This window comes from Poecile atricapillus, chromosome Z, assembly GCF_030490865.1.
Source record: "Poecile atricapillus isolate bPoeAtr1 chromosome Z, bPoeAtr1.hap1, whole genome shotgun sequence".
In the NCBI taxonomy this organism is placed as follows: domain Eukaryota; kingdom Metazoa; phylum Chordata; class Aves; order Passeriformes; family Paridae; genus Poecile; species Poecile atricapillus.
The window spans coordinates 28,322,414-28,341,172 of record NC_081289.1 but is presented as its reverse complement, the minus strand read 5'-3'; the positions used below and the strand labels follow the sequence as shown (position 1 = coordinate 28,341,172).

Genomic DNA, 18,759 nt, shown 5'->3' with positions numbered 1-18,759 from the left:
GATAAGAGACGAGCAGCGAGCAATGCAGGTCACTGATAACGCAGCCTGGCGGATTTTAGGCGGGCTTTCGAAGGCGTCAGAGAGGCTGCAGGGCCACGCAGTGGCGGGAAGCTGCGAGAGGGGAGGGAGGAAAGCAGGAAGGAAGGTTGGGCCGGCTGCTCCCGGCACCGCCCCTCGCTGCGCCACAGCGGCCCCTAGCGGCAGCGGCCGCAGCGCGCCCCGACGCTCGCTGCGCCTAACCTTGCACGACTGTGTGCCAAGGGGCGGGCCCACCGCTTATTTGAATACCACGGAGGCTTATTTGCATGGCACCAAGATGGCCGGCCCTGCGATTGGCGGGTTCCGGAGCAGCTCCCCACCGCCGGCCCCTGTGCCCACGGAGAGGGCGGGGCCAACCGAGAGAGGGGCGGAGACACGGGGTTTATTTGCATAGCGGCCCGGCGCGTGCGACGCGGGGAGGCGGCGTTGGCGCCCGGAGCGGGTTCCCAGTTTGAATCCGCGGCGGCGGCCGCTGCTGGGGCGGGAGCTGCCGCGGAACCCGAGGGCGCAGGTACCGCGGCGGGCGTTCGGGGCGCGGGGGTCGGGCGGGCAGGGTACGCCAGCGGCTGTGCTCGCTGCTCCGCGCGGCGGCGGCGGCTGCGGCTGCGGCTGCAGCAACACTGCGCATGCGTTGGGAAGCTGCAGCGCTGTACACGCGCATGCATGGGAGCACGTGACCCGGCTCCAGTGCAGCGGCGGTGGCGCGCGTGCGCGTCCCCGTTGCTCCCGCGCGGTGGCGGCGGCGGTGGCGGCGCGGGCACAGGTGGGTCTGACGGGAGCGCGCACCGGGCAGCACCGGGCACCCGGTTGGGCGCGACCCGCCTCGCGCAGCCCGGGCGAGGCGAGGCGATGGCGCGTGTTTGGGTGGGACAGGGGCGCGCCCGGCGCCTCGAGAGCGTTTCCTCGTTCCCTGCCGGAAATGGGGTGGAGTGGCCTGGGTGGTGCTGTGCGACATCGGGAAGGGCCGCACCGGCACGGCGGGCGCGGGACGTCGCAGCGCATGGACTGCAGAAGCAACGAGGGGAAACTTGGTGGTGTTCCTGCGCTGGTAGGCACCAGGGCACAATTTCTCTACGGTATGGATATGCTTGTGCATTGGAAACCAAACAGTTCCTGTAAGGGAACAGAGAAGGCCGAGTTGTGCTTACTTGTCTGATGCCACCAGTAAACAAGGTCCAGGCGGCAACTCGAGGTGTCATGGCCACCCACATCAGGCAGCATGGCAAAAGGGTTTAAGCCATGTGCTACGTTAAAGAAGGTTCAATCGAACATCTTCTCTTCCTTAAACTTAAGTATTTAAAATATCGAAGCTTTTCACTCTTAAGTGCTTTATTCTTTAATTCTGAGGCCTGGTAGAGGTGTAGCTCTGCCTTTGAGCAGTTCGTTCTTCTAGCAAGTCCGTCTTTCTCTTCCAACATCTCAGTCGTTGGCAGATACTCAGTGGAAATGCTGATAGTGGGATATTTTGTTGCTTAACAGCAATTTTGAAATAATTTTACGTAGTGTCACGTGATTGTGACCCTTACCGTAGACAGACTTACTGAAAAGATTGGATGGAAAAGTACTTGCTTAAAATAAATAGGTGAACAGCTCTGCTGTTTTAGGGAGCAGTCAATAAGCTTAAAAATGTAGGCTTCAGTCACAGAAAAACATCCCTTACGCATCTAAGCATTTACCACATTAACCAGCAGAAGTAAGAGCATGTTAATAGACCTGTATTTTTGATGTCCCAAACTATACAAGGAAATGCGGTATTATTATGAATAGGTCTATTAGAATTTAATTTTCAAAGATCTGACTATTTTAAAAGCATGCTGTTTATTTCTATTTTGGAAGTTAAAATATATGTTTGCACTTGTTACAGTTCATAATACTTACGTTAATACATTCAAAAGCAGAAGCATGAAGAATGTGCTTAAATATCTCCTTAAATGTGGAATGAATAAGTTAAATATGAAATCTGTACACAACCATCAACTATTAATCTAAAAAATAAGTGGTTTTCTGATTAGGTGCTGGTTTTTACACTCCTACAGAAAGGTATGAAGGAGAGTAGTGCCGCACATATCTAGAATTCCTTGGAGGGGAAGAAACCAAGCACAAAAATCACTGCTGTTTGATACGTGATCTTGGGTAGGTAATTTCTCAGTTTCAGATCTATGAAATGGGGCTAATGGTTGTTGTCAGGCCAGTCACAAAATGAATTCACTAATAACTGCATGAGGGTTTATGCAACTCATGAATGATGATAACTGCACCCACTGTTTATTTATTATTTTATATGCTCCAGAAGTGCCAACTTAAACTTCTATGTATACACAATCTAGGGAGCATTATATTAATAATTTTGGATTCTTGTTACGTTTTTAGTTGAGAAAATTTAGTGCATTGCTTGGAGTAAAAGGTGTTTTTATCAGCTGCAACCTTTCTACCAACTGTAGCAGTGCTGAGCTGATGTCTTCTCTGATAATGTGGAACACTGTTGTATTTTGCTGTATGAAGTAATTTAGCAAGAGTACCGTGGATGTTGTGTAGACTTGAAACTAATGGCAGCAGCATTTATTTGTAAAACGATGTGACAATTATTATGTGCATCGATTAAAAAAGTTATTTTGATGATTTTATTGAGAGACCTCTTATCTTCCAACCCATATGAAGTCTGTTCTCAAGAAGATGCTTATTCCAGTAGATACGCCTGTCTTTTTTTGCCACATTTCCTGTACCTTTATAAGCTGTAGCTTGTATTATTGTGCTCATTTCATAAACTTAAAAAATCAACATTAACTGTAGCACATTAATTTTTCTATATAAGCTCCTTTAGTAATGCTTCCCATTGGGACATAAAACACATAGGCATGTGCTTTCCTACCAGCATGGGAGGTGATTTTGCCAGCGAAGAAAGAGCCTGAACAACTTAAGAATAAAAAAAAGTTACTGATTAATAATTAAATTTTAAATTCTGATTTTACAAAATTCAGTGGAAACAAAAATGTTTTTTACATGTTCAGTGAATTTTAAAATACTGATTTATCATTAGTAACTCAGTTTTCATTTTCCTTGTGTTTACGCATGTTTCCTGTTACAAACTAGAAATAGTTCCACAGTGAAAAGGAGTTGACTAAACCAAGTACTGTATTTTGTTTTCAAAACAAGTAAAAAAAAATCTCATTTCTCACCACTTAGATGTTTTTAATGGTGTAGTCATTTATTAGGTTTATCTCAACTTAATTGTCAGAAACCATACGTATGGCAAAAATGTCAAGTTTATCCATGGAATACAAGCAGTGAGGCCGAAAGATCCTTTAAACCAGGATGTTGTTCTTACTTAATAGTTTGCATATTAATGTGGGGTTTTTTCCTATTTGTTCTACTCTTGGTGTTTTTTCTACATTATGGATTAGTTCCATGTTTACATTATGATTTTATTTTGGGAATTATGGCAATGACACATGCACATCACAATTTTCATAAGGGTTAATAAATGAAGAAAATAATTTGCAAGTTGGAAAACTGTTATGGTATGTGAATATGGGGAGTTGGGGTTTTTTTTCCCCCTCCCTGATATATTTTTATTTAATATGGCTCTTAAATGCAATGAAATCTAATGTTAATATTTTTGAGAAACATCTGTCATTTGTCTCTGTTTTTTTCTAGTATGTGACATTACTCTGAGAGATTGACCTATTCACACAAAGTAAGTGGGAGTTCATAAACTGGTCAACATAAATGCTACTTTCTTGATGTATATTTGTAATCCTGGTGTTTCAGCTCTGCTCATTGCACTGTGTGTGCTGCATGAAAAAACTCTCCTAGTTCCACTATACTGTAAGAACCTGTTAATCAAGCAGCAGTGACTTATCCAAATACAGAATGGAGAGTAAGATAGTGGTGTTGTGTGCTGCAAGTTTTTTGGGTTTTTGTGTTTTAATGGAATTTTTTTTGGTTTTGGATTTTGGAGTTTTTTGACAGCTCATTAAAAGCAGAAAGTTAAATTGTTTCTAAAGTGATACCTTTCTTGTCAAGTCAGCTGTAGAATGTCTTCGAGTATGGTTTTGATATGAATTGTGGAATACTTAATATTTGAAATCTCTTTACCTTGGCCTTGGTTTGGATACTAAAGACAACTGGATGATGCCAAAGAAAGTAACTAAAAATTTTTAATACTTAAGAGAATTTGGAACATAGATTGTGTCAACTTCTGAGTTCTGGTTATCTTATTAAGACCATAATTTTGCATGCTATTGTGGAAATCTTAGTTTTTATTTGAAAAGATTTGGTGTACTGTTGGTAGTGTTTTAGATGTCTTCCATTTTTTGTTCAGATTCTTCTAATTTTTTTTCTGCTCTGTACATAGAAAATGAAGAATGTGACCGCCATTACTATAGAAATACAATGTTTAAGTCTCTAAAAGCATCTAATTGAAGTACAATATCAGTCTACAGATTAGACTATGAAAGTGAGTGTTGTCAGTTGTAAATATGAAGTACTGATACTAGTTATCTAAGAACTGGATCTTCAAAATGCATCAATATTTTTTTACTGTGGTGAACAATGGAAGTGTGTCAGAAAGGGGAGTCTGCTTTGTTAGCTTTGAGGGGGTTTTTTTGTCTTAAATTGCATATTCTCATTTTAATTAATGTTCTGGTTCTGAGCACTGTTCTTGACTGTCTGGAGATATAGGCCAAAAAGCATTCCAAAGTTGAAAGTAGGTTTTTCAGTTAAATGTGACTTTTATGTAGCTTTGTATTTTATGCTTTCATCTGGTGTTGTATTAGGTAGTGTTAAAAAAGCCAGAATGCTTTTAGTGAAAAATAAATCATAATCACAGAATTTTTTGGGTTGGAAGGGACCTTAAAAATCATCTACTCCCAGCTGCCCTGCCATGTGCAGGGAGACCTTCCACTAGACCTGGTTGCTCAGAGACCCATCCAACCTGACCTCGAAAACTTCTATGGGTGAGGCATTCAGAATTTGACCATCTGACAGTGCAGTGCCTCACCACTCTCACACTGAAGGACTTTTTCCAAATATTTAATACAAACCTACTTGTTTTCAGCTTGAAACCATTACTTTTCGTTCTATAACTACGTAACCTTGTAAAAAGTTTCTTTTTAGTTCTTTTGTAGATTTTTTTTTTAAATAAACACTGGAAGGTCCCCTAAGGTATCTGCAGAGCTTTTCTTTTTCCAGAACAATCCCAGTTCTCTCAGCATTTTCTCTTGGGAGAGATGCTCCATCTCTTTATCTTTTCATCTTGGTTGCCCACCTTCAGGCTTGCTCCAACAGGTCTTTGTCCTTTTTGTGCTGAAGACCCCAGAGCACTGCAGGTGTCATCTCATCAGAATAGAGCAGAAGGGCAGAATCCCTTCCCTCAGTGTGCTGGCCACACTGCTTCGGATGCAGCCCAGGGTAGAATTTGTTTTCTGGGCTGTAAGTGCACATTACTGACTCATCAGCCCCAATCCACCTGCACCCCCAAGACCTTCTCAGCAGGTCTGTTCACAATCTGTTCATCTCCCAGCCCGTATCAGTCCTGGAGGTTGTGCCTACATGCAGCTTTAGTGTTGCATGCAGGCATAAGTTTCAGGCTTGCATAAAACATAAAAATATGCATGGATAAGGTTATTAAAGTGAGGCTTGCAAATTCTGCTAGGACAGATGAGTCTAACAAGTGTATTTTTCTGGTTAAGCAGAAAAATTGCAATGCAGATACAAGGCAAAAATTTCAAATTGTGCCACAGCCCTAAGAGAAATCTGGTAATTTCTAGCGCAGTAGTCCAGCTTTATGTGAACGTTCATTGCCAATTGTTCTGTTCTTAGTTGTTCTTGGAAGACTTGCTGGTTTTCAGTAAATATAAACAGTAAGTATCAACTATAATAATATATTATTAATAATTAATACCTGCAGAGTTTGTGAAAACAAGCAGCTGGAGTGAGGAGAGGCTACCAGTGATGGAAGTGAGGGGGCTTTGAAATTATGTGTTGTTTGGGGGGATTTTTTTTTTTTTTTGCTCTCAGTCAGTACATACACAAATGTCCAGTGTTCACTTGATTCGTGTAGTAAGGCACTAGTGATAGAACCTGAGTAAAAGGTAGCAAGACAATGTTTACAAATCTGTAGGAAATGTTGATTCACTAGTTCCATTGTTCCCTCCTTATCTTGTTTAGTACTGCTAGTGTATCCTTTTTAAAATTCCCTGTATATTTAACAGCAAGTCTACCCTCCCCTATCCATTCCTCCCCCATCTTACAGGGTTGGGGGTTTTTTTTTGAAACTCTACTGTAGGTGTAGCTGAGGGCATGGTACTATCTATACAGTATTAAAAAAGCTGCCTGATTTTCATTTGTATGTCAGTTTTTATCACATCACCATAGAGTAATTCACAACATTGTATAAATGTATGTATGTTACATAAATACCTTTTATGTTTCTTTGGTAGATTGGGAAAAGAAAATAAACTATGCCTTTTGTTGTATTTTGAGCTGTGCTTGTTACAAATGATTAAAACTGTATATAGGAGTTGCCAGCTCTTATTTCTTTAGTGAACAAACATCAATCATTTGAGATCTTTGGAAATTAGATGGCTGGGTACAAAGAATTTTTTTAAAAATATATTTTAAAAATATTTAGCTCAACTAATAGAGGTACTTTGTTATAAGTAACATGTATTTTTGTAATACAGGAAAAATGTTTTTCTCTTCTAGATGAAGTTTCAGGAAATGTTTTCAAGTAAACTTCCATATTCAGTCCACAGATTTTATCAATTTTCTGGCTGTGGATATGGGAGATAGTTGTTAAAATAACCTATATATTTATTCTGTCATTTTGTGCAATCTCAAGCATTCTTTCATTTCACAGTAATGTAAAGAAATGTTAAGGTAGAAAAACCCCAAACAAAACCACATCTGTCTTCTTATCCCCTCCTAAAGAAAAACCCCAGCCAAACAACCCAAAAGCTGCCATGTTACTTCTGCCTTTGCCTCCAACATGTTGCAGTTTCCATAAAGTCATTTTGAAAAGATGTTGCATTCAAATCTTTTGTTTCTTTCAAAAATATATTTAAACACATTAACAGAAATGCTTGCTGACTTCAGTCAATGCACTGAAAATTTCCCTCTTTGGTCCTACCATTAAGCACCTTGGAATTACGAAGAATCCTAAAATGTTGTGCAGACTTTTGTTTTTCTTAACCTCAGTATTGTCTCATGATTATGAATTTTTTTTTTTCTTTCCCCCGGCAGTTTAGGTGGTGTTTATTTGTGAAGTCCTACATGAGAGCCAAGATGTTTCTTGAAGTCTGTCTACTGACCTATGTGAAAATAGGAATAAGAAAGGGTTTCAGTAGATGATGTTTTGAGACTTCAGTTGAGATGTATAGAAATAGTAATTTCTCCTGAATTTTGTCAGCATAAAAACTGTTTTGTCTATTTAATTTTAACTAACATATAAAACCATAAAACAAAACACAAAAGATAGTAAAGGAAGAGGGTAAATGAGAGAAGTGGATAGAATGTGGTTTGGACACAAGGATTTGTGGATGACACTTATCTAACTGGTTTCTAAGCATCTAATTTCAGCAAAAGAAAGTATTCATGCTTTGGCTGGTTCTCTCTTGCCTTGTTACATTTAAATGCATAAGACCTCGTCTGAAAGGGTAGAAATATCTGCTTGCTCTCAATTCTTCAGGGAAGGAACGCTGGTGTGAACTGTGGCTCTGTGTAATGATATTTAAGAGGTGTGTGCGAAGGTCACGTTCCTTACACAGGGCAATAATTAGAGAAACAACAGGATGCCATTGTCTTGCGTTTCTTGTTTGATGTTCATGAGAAATTGGGAAAATGGAGGCCCTGTGTTTTAATTTATTTAATTTACAGTAATAGAACTTATTGAGATGATATTAGAGTGTTTTGGCATGTTATCAAAAGAGGGCAGGAATAAAGATTGTTTGGAATTCTCACCATAACAAGTTTAAATTCCATTCTCTAGTCTTACTAAAATGCTTTATTTTCCTGGGATTTTGACTAGAGAATCTGTATAAATGCCATGCTAAGTAGCAATGAAAAAATTGTAGTCCCATGCTAGTATAGAATTACACATTAGTGTAGGTTGACACTAACATTTCCTGGGCCAAAGCAGTTTCAGAGGAGTTATTCCACTCATAATTCTGTGTTTACTGAAACATCAGGTTTTATTTCAAAATTAGTTGAATTAGTAACATTTAATACTAACAACTAGTTATCTAGTGTTTAACACACTTCACTAACACACTTCTGTGTGTTAATGGTGGTATATTGAACTGGACATTTAAGTTAATGCATGTGGTTTCTTATGATTCAGTAAGATTTTTTGCATCCGTGCCTCTGCATGTTCCTGGAGGTTTCTGACAAGGGAAGACGTTTGTAGAAACATAGATTTTGTTTTCTCTGGCTCAGGGAAAACCTTCTCAGAAATTTTTTTGCCAACTTGCTGTTTTGTCTGTTCAAACCTATTTAAGTCATTGTCACCCATACGTCAAGCGCCAAGATTCTGTTACATAAAACACAGTGTTGTACAAGTGCAGCTCTTGGATTCTGGGTTAGAATGTCCCTGTGTTTTTGGTGATATCCTTGAAATTATAGGAGTTGGAAGTCAGTTCACCTTTTGATGTACAGGTTTTGTAGCTACACCAAACAAAGAATTCTATTTAAAACATTGCTACTGGGGAAATCAAAGTGAATGTATCTTTGTTATAGAAATGGATTATATAAGTTTGAATTTTGAAATCTTACAAGTTACTGTAAATTCCCAGAAGCTGACAGTGTGGTATATATGGTGTTCAGAGTAAGCAAGATGGGGTATATAACCAGATAACAGAAAATTCTTGTTTTGAATTGGTTGTAAACTTGATTTTTACTTTAGTAAAAGGTGTTGGTTAAGAAAAGCTTCATTGTAATGGGTAGTTTTATATTAACTGTAATTAATTTGTTCCAATGTTCATGAGTTTGTTTTTTGAGAAATGTCTTTTGGGTATTTGAACTTCAAGTATATTTTAATTTAGTTTTCTAAATCTGTACTGTACTACCAGAGACAATCAGTGGAGCTGTTGCATAGGTGGCATGTGTCCTTTCTTGTACTGCAGGTCATGCTAATACAAGGACAAAAGGAAAAGTCAGATAGTGTATTTCACCATTCGTAAAGTTAGAAATACTGACTGTAGTGCTGATGAATGCATCATACAACTACTGCTGGCATGATTAATCAATCCTGAAATACCAAGCTACAGCTCGCAAAAGACATGAACAGTTACATAAGTCTAGACCTTTTAATAATTGAAGCGTTTGGAAGGGCATGTTCTTCAACTTTTTAGGGGGGGTGACTTATGTTGGGCTAATTTTGGATCACAGAGACTATTTTTCATTAGAAAGCTAAGTTTAATTCTACAGTGATTTTCTTTAGAAGTGCCCCATGGACTCTTGCAAGTATTTTGTTTCAAAATATACAAATTCAGATTTTGTAGAAGGAAAGTGAGGAAGATATATAGAGGAGTTCCCTCCAGAACTGATCCAGTGTCACCTCTGTAAGAGTGCATGATTGGTGGTAATAAACAGATAGCAGAGCAAAACCTGTATTGGATTTAATTTTGTGTTAAATTTGTCTATTTGGTTGACAACCCCTTTCTCTCCACCGTAGATTTTCAAACGAGTTCTTCAGGAAATGCTCTGTTACAAGATTCCATCAAAATTCCTTAAAGGGTTCTAGATACAGCTCTTCCTTGAGAAACTTAGACAACAAGCTGCATTGAAGTCATAAAGAATTAGATACTTGATTTCTGCAAGATTGAAGTTCTGGAATGTTCTTGGTGGTTTTGCTAGCTTACTTACTAAGTGAACTTCCTTTTTTCCTCCCCAAATAATATTTCTATTGGGCAACTTATATTACAGTGTATTTCAAAGTAGATGGAGCAGTATAAAGCTATAGATTCATTTCTTAAGTGTTTTCTTTTGGTTTTTGATGGTTGTTTTTGGATTTTTTTTTTAGAAGCATTGTGCCTGCCCTTGAAAAGTATTCCCTAATGTTTGTCAGTTCTGTGTGTGATCCAGCTCTGTATCCATTAATATGTGGCATGGATTCTGAACTGCCTTGGAGTTGTGAAAGATTTGGAGTATGTGATACAAACTCTGGATCACAGGCCTAGCAGGGCTGCCTCTTGCTGGTTTTTGGTTTATTTTGATTTTCTTTTTACCAGTGTGTTAGGAAGCTGCAGTGCTGCAGCTGTGCGTTAACCACTTCCTGCCTGTCAAAGAAACCACTCCTTTGCTCACAAACACACACCCATGCCACTTGTGCAGTTTGGTGCAGTGTGGTAAAGAGGGAGGTGCTTTGCTGTGTGAATGTTTTACCTCCTGCTGAGGTGTGACTCACTGGCTGACTTGTCTTGAGTGAGCACTGCAGCCATCTTAGTCTTATTTTCAGTACAGCTGAGTCGGAGCAGTTTCAGAATGGCTGAAATCTGCTCTTCAATGTAGCAGTTCAGTTTGACTGTGCAAATGAGCAGAGCTGTTATCTCTCAGCATCATGTGCTCTGCTGAGAAGCAATTTAAAACCTTGGTTAGGCATAGTTAACTAATTCTAGGCAATATAAAATACGTTGAAATGCTGTTGTCTTTTTTATTTTTTGGTCAATTTTGGTGGGTTTGGGTTTTTTTTATTTATTGTTTGTGGTTTGGTCATTAAAGCTTAGTTTTGGGGTTTTTTGTTTGTTTGGGGGTTTTTTGTTCGTTGGATTTTTTTGTTTTGTGCTATTTTTTTCTCTTCGCTTTCTCACTGAATTAATTCACAGACCTATCTTGTCTCAGTTACAGGGTAGATTAGGTGGAACAGGACAGGTCAAATATCATATGTGTCTTGCTAATAAGATTACTTTGTTTTGCATTACCTTCTTAGCAGCCCAGAAGTGCTCTCATTCTGTGCTGTCCCTTTTGCAAATGCTTGCCTTATACTTTAACTGAAAATTTAAATAAACTCTTTACAAACTTCATTAAATTTTTATAACCAAACGATTAGAGTTGATTATCATGTTTTCAATGTGTAACTTTTCCAATGGTAGGTAATTGCAATGCCTATATACATACATTAGAAAAACAGTGATTATATAGTAAGTTAACTGTTTGCAGGTAGCGCTTATTTGCTATTCAAGAATAACACTACAAATTTTATGGAATTATTGCAGATGAGAAGTTTTGAGGTCTATTGTGGTTTCTTTTGTGTAACTTTATTGAAATCTTGAGTTTTAAAATGCTATAGTGGTTTTACACGGTCTCGTGTATTCTGCTCTGTGGTGATGGTTGGTGACCTAGCTGTCATCCTTAAAACACATTCGAAGGTGCACTGTCTGTGTCCAGGGAGATGAAGGTAGGAGAAAAGTAATGCTCAACTTTTTTTCACTGGGGAGCTGGACAACAAAAGAGAAGAAAGAAGGTGTTTTTCTTCATTACTCTGTATAATTATCTTGTTCTGTGTCTTAAACCTAGTTCAGATCTTCATGAGTTCTTAAGCTGCACATAAGTTAAACCAAGTAAACAGGAAGCTTCTTGAAGTTCTCCAGAAACATATCAGGAGCAGCAGATGAGCTGAGTAACTCATCAGTGTGTAGCTCATAGTATTTTCCTGACTGAAGTTGAACTTACTGCTAGGGATGTGAAAGTTAGTCTAAATGCCGACAAATTAGTCCTTCCTCAGAATTTTTGCACGTTAATTTGGTGCTTTCAGTAAAACCTATAACAAAGCACTTAATGGTTAAATTAGTTTTAAATATCTATTCTCATATATCATCTTACACAGTTAATGGCAACAGTGTTTATAAAGACACAAAGTATTCTGTGCAGACACTGCAGGTCAGATTCTCAAGAGATGTCGTTTCTTCATTTTTATTATAGTCATCTGATAAAAAGAAATAAAGTCAGTAAAATACAGACTTTTTAAGGTGAGATGAATTGTTGACTTCAATTAACAGTAAATTTCTAAGTAATTTGTCATAGAATTTTTCTGTTTTAGGGTAAGAGATAAGAGTAATGCAAATATATGGTTAGAGTGGTCATGAAAACCAGGTAGTTAGTTTTATTACTTTTATTGCTAGTGGAACTTTTAGTGAACTTGATTTACAGCAGATTTTTAGTTCATAGTGGCTTTTTCTGATTGGGTATGATAGTTAAGATCCTGGGAATATTTAGGTACTTTAAAATACCTGAAAATTCAAACCACAAATTCTAATTAAACAGATTTATCTTGATAAAATTGGAAGTTTTGCCATACATTCACCTTGTCTAATGAACGTAAATTAATACTGTAGTGCAACAATAATCTTTCTGGTTTTCTGCAAGATATTCTTGTCTTATCCTTACCTCAGTCTTATAAATGTTTATTGAGGTTTTTGTGGTTTTTAGTCAGATATTGTTCATTAATTCCAGATGTTCTTAACTTACATTGTTCACAGGAAGTAGAAACATTTCATTTTTATAAGATCACCAAACTCCTACTTTATTATCTCTGAAGGGGATGAAATTTTTTGTCTAAAATACAGTTTACCATACCCATCCTGTGGTGGTTTGTTGGTTTTTTGGAGCTTGGGTTTTTGATTGGTTGCTGTTCTTTTAAAGAAACAGCAGGCATATAAATATTGCCCAGTGCTATATGTTTTGTTGATTTAAGATTTCTCTGTTAATCTCTGCTTTAATGGGAGCATGAAAAGTAGAGTATTTTGGACAATCCCTGTAAGAAGTGCTTTTTTGTATGTATTGCATTTGAATAAAATACTGTATTTTCAGACCATGTTTTTTATTTAGTCCTTTTAGTGACTTTTTGTTGCCCATTTTTGTTTTTCTGTGAGCAGAATAAGTTTATTCCCATTTTACAGAAAAGGTACAGAGCGATTGCCAGAGCTCAGAGAAAATCTCTTGTCTGTGTGTCTCCCGTTCCCTTTGGTTTTGGTTTCCTTTGCTTTTTAATGGGCCATTTTGAACACAGATCCATTTTTGGAAGTGCTATACAAAATGACTGGCCCAGCAAGGAGCTGTTGTGTTTTGTTGTATGAACTGCATGGGTAGTGTGGTTTGGTTTGGGAGTTTTTCAGTTGGTTTTCTTTTTTCTTTCCTGAAGTAGGTGTTGGAATGCTAAAAATATGGTGGGTTTTGAAACCTGTTTTGCATATGGGATATATTCCCACTTTCAGAAATCTAAGTACATTGAAATGGCTTACTGGTAGCTGAAAGCATAATCTCTTCTCTGTTCACTCCCAAGGTGCCAATAATTTGGATTGTAATAATCAAAAAGAAAATTAAAACCACCATTTTATATGCAAAGGAACAGGGTACTTGAGTGGATGCTAAAACACTCCCCTTTCCTCCATCATTTTTTATTAAATACATAAATTAGATGTTCATGCTCTGAATTAGAAATAGATGCATGTAATGAAGTAATGACTTCCACTGAATTGATTGCTATACAGTTTCAATGCAAGATGCACTGTCAAACTGCAGTCAGTATTATTGTGTCTGTATGTTCCAGAAAAACTGGCTTTGTACTCCTGATAGGTAAACTTGAAGGATAGATTGTCAGGAGTTAAATAAATTTCTAATAGGGTAGTAGTTTCAAATTTACATGATTTTTCCAAGAGAAATAGAATTTCTAAAAGAAAACCAGTAGTTACTCTGAAAAAGTGCATAGATTCCCTTTCTTTTGTTTTTTTGCCTTGCAAATGCTGCACTTTAGAAGGAGAAGAATTTTCTTGTAATGACTGTTTTTTCATTTATGCACCAACTATTTGGATGGTATTTCATACCTAAATTATAGTTGCTCAGAACCATTTTAACATGGCTTGATTAGTTTTTATGTTCCTCTTAAAATTCAGAATTGTCTCAATTTGCACAGCTCTGTCTTCTATTTTGGTAGAAATTTTGGGAGCAAACAATTTCAGGCAGGATTTGAAATGGACTGGAACAGACTGCTGAATGAATGCAGTACTGTTTAATGTATGGAAATCACTTTAAAACAGCTGACTTGTTTGGTTATTTAGGTGGAAATAAATGGTTACCAAGTTCTTAGAACTGTTTGGAATCTTAAATACTTAATCATGTTATGACTGTTATTAAACAGTTGAATTGGACTTTTATTTTTTAGCTGTAAGATTTAATAGGTTTCTTTTAGCCTCTACTGTCTTTGAAGGAAGAGTAAGAGTAAGCTGAATTTTTTACTGTCTTTCATTATCTTGATTTTCAGGTTGAGATCAGTCAGCTGTTTAGTAAACAACAGAATTCTTCATGTAAATTTATGTGAGCAAAATGTGCGAGTTTTGAAGTTGATGAGAATACTCATACTGAGGATTTTCCATTTCTAGAAGAAAGGAAGTGCAACATACTAGACTGTTGCAGCCTGGAACTTAACCCGGTTTAGACAATTTCTCATCTCTTTTCTACAATAGAAAAGTGGATAGAAGTATTTTCAGTCTTCCCTCCCCCCTTTCCTGCCCTTCCTGTTCTTTTTACTGATACAGACTTCTGCTGTAAAATACCTTCAAATAAACCACAGCAGCTAAGATAATGACTTGATAGACAGTTTACTGCTTCAGAAATGTACATTATTTTCTGTGTCTTTCAGACAGTAATGTGAGAAAATTTTGGGAACTAATAACATTTTAGCTGACTCTTAAGTGAATAGCAATTTGATCTGTTCTGTTTTGGAGAAAAAATGTAGGGGAAAGGGTTGTTTTGGACTTATGTGTCAGAAGGCTCAGGGCCTTTCAATTTCATTTGCCCTGTGGAGGGTGTTTCTTGTTTAAGGTTTGTTGGTTTGGTTTTTTTAGGTCAAGGTTACTAGTGACGGATTTCATCATGGTTAGATTATGGGGTTTTTTCCATTTTATTTTAGACAAATTTTTGTCAATTAAATGCTTTAAAGTTGTCTGGATTTGGGAAATAATTTTGTGTGAGTTTTCTTCTCTACCTATTTTGAGAGAACTGAACCAGTATTTTAAGATGTCTGATTAGTACGTATTGAACCCATACAGTTAATTGTTATTTTGAACACAGCTAGTCTTACTACTTCTGACTGCAACATTTACTCTTTAAAGTCACTTCTTATGAGGGAGGAGGAAGTCGTTCGCATGTTGGAGGAAGAGAACTGGCTCTGAGAATAATACAATAGCTTTTTGGTGTTTCCACCGACACGGGCAAAACATGGAAAAGGCAGGCAGACATTTTGGCTTTTTCTGTAGCAGCAGTCACCGGAGAATTATGAGTAATGAGTACAATATGGTTTGTTGTCTCAGACCCTCCTATTAAAAACATACAAAACAAACTACAAAACAAACCATGTTCCCCTCCCTCCCCCACCCCCCGCCCATGGGGGGGGAAAAAAAAAAAAAAAAAAAACCCCAAAATGTAACCAGAAAAAAAATCCCAGCCAAATCCCGTACTTTAGAGACTGCTGAAAGGTCCCTCTACTTTATTTGGGGTCAGTTGCCAGCCCTGTACGTGGCAGGCAGAGGCTGCCGCCTCTCAGGGGTTCAGCTCTACACAAGGCAGCCCCGCTGCCCTATGTAACCGAGTTGGTGCATTTCTAACTCCTAAACCAATGGCTCCTCCTCTCTGTGAAAACGTTTTGTGTTTGAAACTGAGCTTTGTCATAGGCAGTGGTGTGAGAGGGAGGAAGGCGCGGGGAGGAAAACACAGCCAGGGGGTGCGGGTGGCTCTGCCGGAACGTTCTGGAAGCGGGGTGGTGCTTCCCGCAGACTGCAGAGGCAGAGCTCGCCCGCAGGGGCTGCCGGCAAGTTCTGGCGTGGACTAACCGTATCGGACTGGAGCTTGGAACATAAAATGCTCCAAGGCTTTTATTTTTGCAGTCTGTGTTTTACTGTGTTAAGAAGCATACTGTTATTCAGGTATTCGTGCATAACGCTATAGAGCTGGGGGAGGGTAGGGACGTGGCTATATTTGGGAAATCTAGAGGGTTTTTATTTTTTTTAAAGCAGCACTGCTGTCCTTTCTTTTTAAGCTCAGAAGCTGTTAATCCGATGATTCATTCTGCAAATGACAACAGAATCACTGAAAAATGTATTCTGCATGCACTTAGATGTGCTAGCAGACATAAGTCAGTCTGAAAGCAAGGCAAGTCAAAAGATACAGGTAACATAAAAGGGATGTTAATGATTGTCTCTTTAATGTGACAGACATTCTGGAAAAATAATTAGCTTTCCCTTACAAATCACTCTAGGGTTTTGTATGCAAGAAAAGGTGAGGATAAATTGTAACAACAAATGAGTAATTTGCATTGTTAAATATTTTCAGACAAAAAATATCTTTTTGACATTACAGATGAGCATATTGTGTTATGCTCAAATAACCTGGAACCAGCCATACATGAGCAAATTATGCTTGCAGCAGAAAATGGGACATATATTTCAAGTGTATATAGCCTTGACACTGTTGGCATTCTAAAGAGGAACAACGCAGGGAACTGGAACAGGCCGGGATGTAAAGCAGGCTCTTCTGGTGCTGAGATGCTCTGCCATGTTCAAATAAATAAGCATTCTTGTGTCCATTACTTTGGTTTTTTACTAAATGGTGCCAGGCTGCAACTGTAGCTGCCTATTGCTAAACGTGTAGCTAGCCAAACTTGATTTTAAGGTTTCACAAATTTGTGTTTATAGCTGTTTGCATTGGTTCTTTCATGCCCTAAGAGTTCTCGCAAAGCAGCAGGTGAAGGGGGGAAGAGTTACTGGCAAATGAGTCATCCTTTGCACAAGCACACACACACTCTCTCTTAAAGCATGGCTTCTTTTTATTTTCTCCCAAAAAGGTACAGAGACTTTCAGAATAAACATATTTCAAATGTAACTTATGTATTTAACTGGTCTTTGACTGGAAGGAAAAAGATCAGAATTTTAAAATTAGGTATTAAAAGTCAAAGTGAGGCTGAAATCCAAGCTTCTGCCGCTACCTGTTACTGTACCTTAGAGGTATTTGAAAAGGTAGTTCTGGTTGAGAGGTTTATTTTTTTTTTCCCCCTCCTACACCTACCTAATTAAGAAAAGTTAAATGTGAAATAGGCACAACAAATTAAATGGTCAGACATGTTACTTGTCAGTATTAGGTTAAAAGTGAATTTGTCTTACTTGGAACTAATATTTATTTCTTGTTGGAAATATGCAAAATACTGGTAATACTAGGTTAAGAATACCTGGTTGCTGAGCATAGTGCAATTTTTCTGGTGTTACTTCTATTACTAGATGATGACTATGAACAGTGTGTATAGCATCCTACTTGAAACAGGCTACAAGGTGAAATTTATCCTGCAGACACTTGTCAGTTTTCATTTATCTGACCAATGAGAGCAGCATTTGACTTTTGACACGGATCTGGATTATTAGTAAGCAAAGATCTAGAAAGGTATATTCTAGAACCCATGGGGAGGGGCAAGGCTTTGCTCAGCAATATCCTGCTGCAATTTAGCCTTATCAGGCCCCTTTATGTAAATTTTTACTGGCGCCAGCTAGCTGTAACTGCAGTCTGGCTCTGCGTCGGCAGCAGCTAACATGTGTCATGGACTTCTCCTTCACACGGGCTGCAGGAGCACTCTGGATTCTGAACAGAAAAAGCAGCAGTGATGAATGTGAAAAGCTGTGCAAAGGAATCTAGGTATAACTAGATTGCTAGTAAGTGAAAATACTGAAATTTCAGCTTTCTTGGCGTTTTTTTTCAGTGTGTTGTGCTGTAATAAATCTATGCTTGTTGGTACTACTGTGTGGTATGTGGGAGGTACTTCACTGCACATAGTTGCTGCAGCACTGATAGTTGGCAGCACAGAAGGCAGTACAAAGAGTACAACTGGAGGCAGTTGCAGTTGCAACAGTTTTCTTAGAGGCTGTGGCATGCTCAGTGAGTTGCAGGGGCACTCTGACACATTCATTTAGTATGTGGAGAAGTAGGAATTCCAGCAGTCTTTAAGGAACAGATGTAGGCTACTAGCTGAGAGGTATAACAGCATAGCTCTGGCTGGCTAAATACCAGTACTCATGCTGCTATGTAAACAAAACAAGATCTTAGTATCAAGATGGCCGACCTGGAAGTCTACTTGTAGCTCATAATACTTATGCAAATGAGCTGCACATCAGTGGCTTACTCAGAGGAGGAAGCTCATTTTGCACGTGCCATCTTCTCACCAGGTAAGAGAATCAACTAATTTTCTGCATTCTTGTTTTAGGGGACTTTAAAGTTAATTTTTCATTTAGATCCCCACCCCCCCTACACTTTGGCACAATGCCAGGAATTAAATTAAAATTGAATGTAAGTGGCATTTTCTGGGAAACCCAAAAGTAATTTGTTCTGGCTGTAATTATATTTGGGTTGCTGTTTTTAGGGGGATTGTTACCTAGAAATTACTGTAGACAGTTTACCTTAGTAAAACTAAGTAGTTAAAAAAATATTCAAAATTCGAGTATGTAGTTTTTGTTGGTAATGTTACTGCTTTAGTTTGATTCAAACCTCTACTGTTTTGCTAGTGTGTTATTTATGTCTTTATGTATAGTGACATCCGTTGATGCACATGGAGGCTTAGCAATAGTGAGAGCTTACCCTGGAAAGGGTGCAGAGTTGACAGAAGTTGAATCCACCAATTGTGTTTTGGCTTCATGGTGTTATGAAGGATCTTTGCTATCCTGGTTGTAGTTTGAATTGTTGTTGAATCTC

The 18,759-nt window shown here is 38.4% G+C and overlaps 1 protein-coding gene across 12 annotated transcripts in view; it reads left to right on the top strand.

The window, feature by feature from the left end:
- Positions 1 to 394: 394 nt before the first annotated feature.
- The window catches only part of LOC131592582 (activating transcription factor 7-interacting protein 1-like), an 87,438-nt gene continuing 69,073 nt past the window's right edge, over positions 395 to 18,759 (top strand). For 6 of the 12 annotated variants that reach the window (XM_058864177.1, XM_058864169.1, XM_058864178.1 and 3 more), the window contains exon 1: positions 17,641 to 17,709. In XM_058864177.1, coding sequence (XP_058720160.1) covers positions 17,678 to 17,709 — 32 coding nt within the window. In that variant the 5' untranslated portion in view covers positions 17,641 to 17,677. Of the gene's footprint in view, positions 551 to 2,075; positions 2,173 to 3,693; positions 3,734 to 17,640; positions 17,727 to 18,082; positions 18,237 to 18,759 lie in introns of those variants that run through there. The other 6 variants (XM_058864170.1, XM_058864171.1, XM_058864172.1 and 3 more) reach the window with 5 other exon arrangements.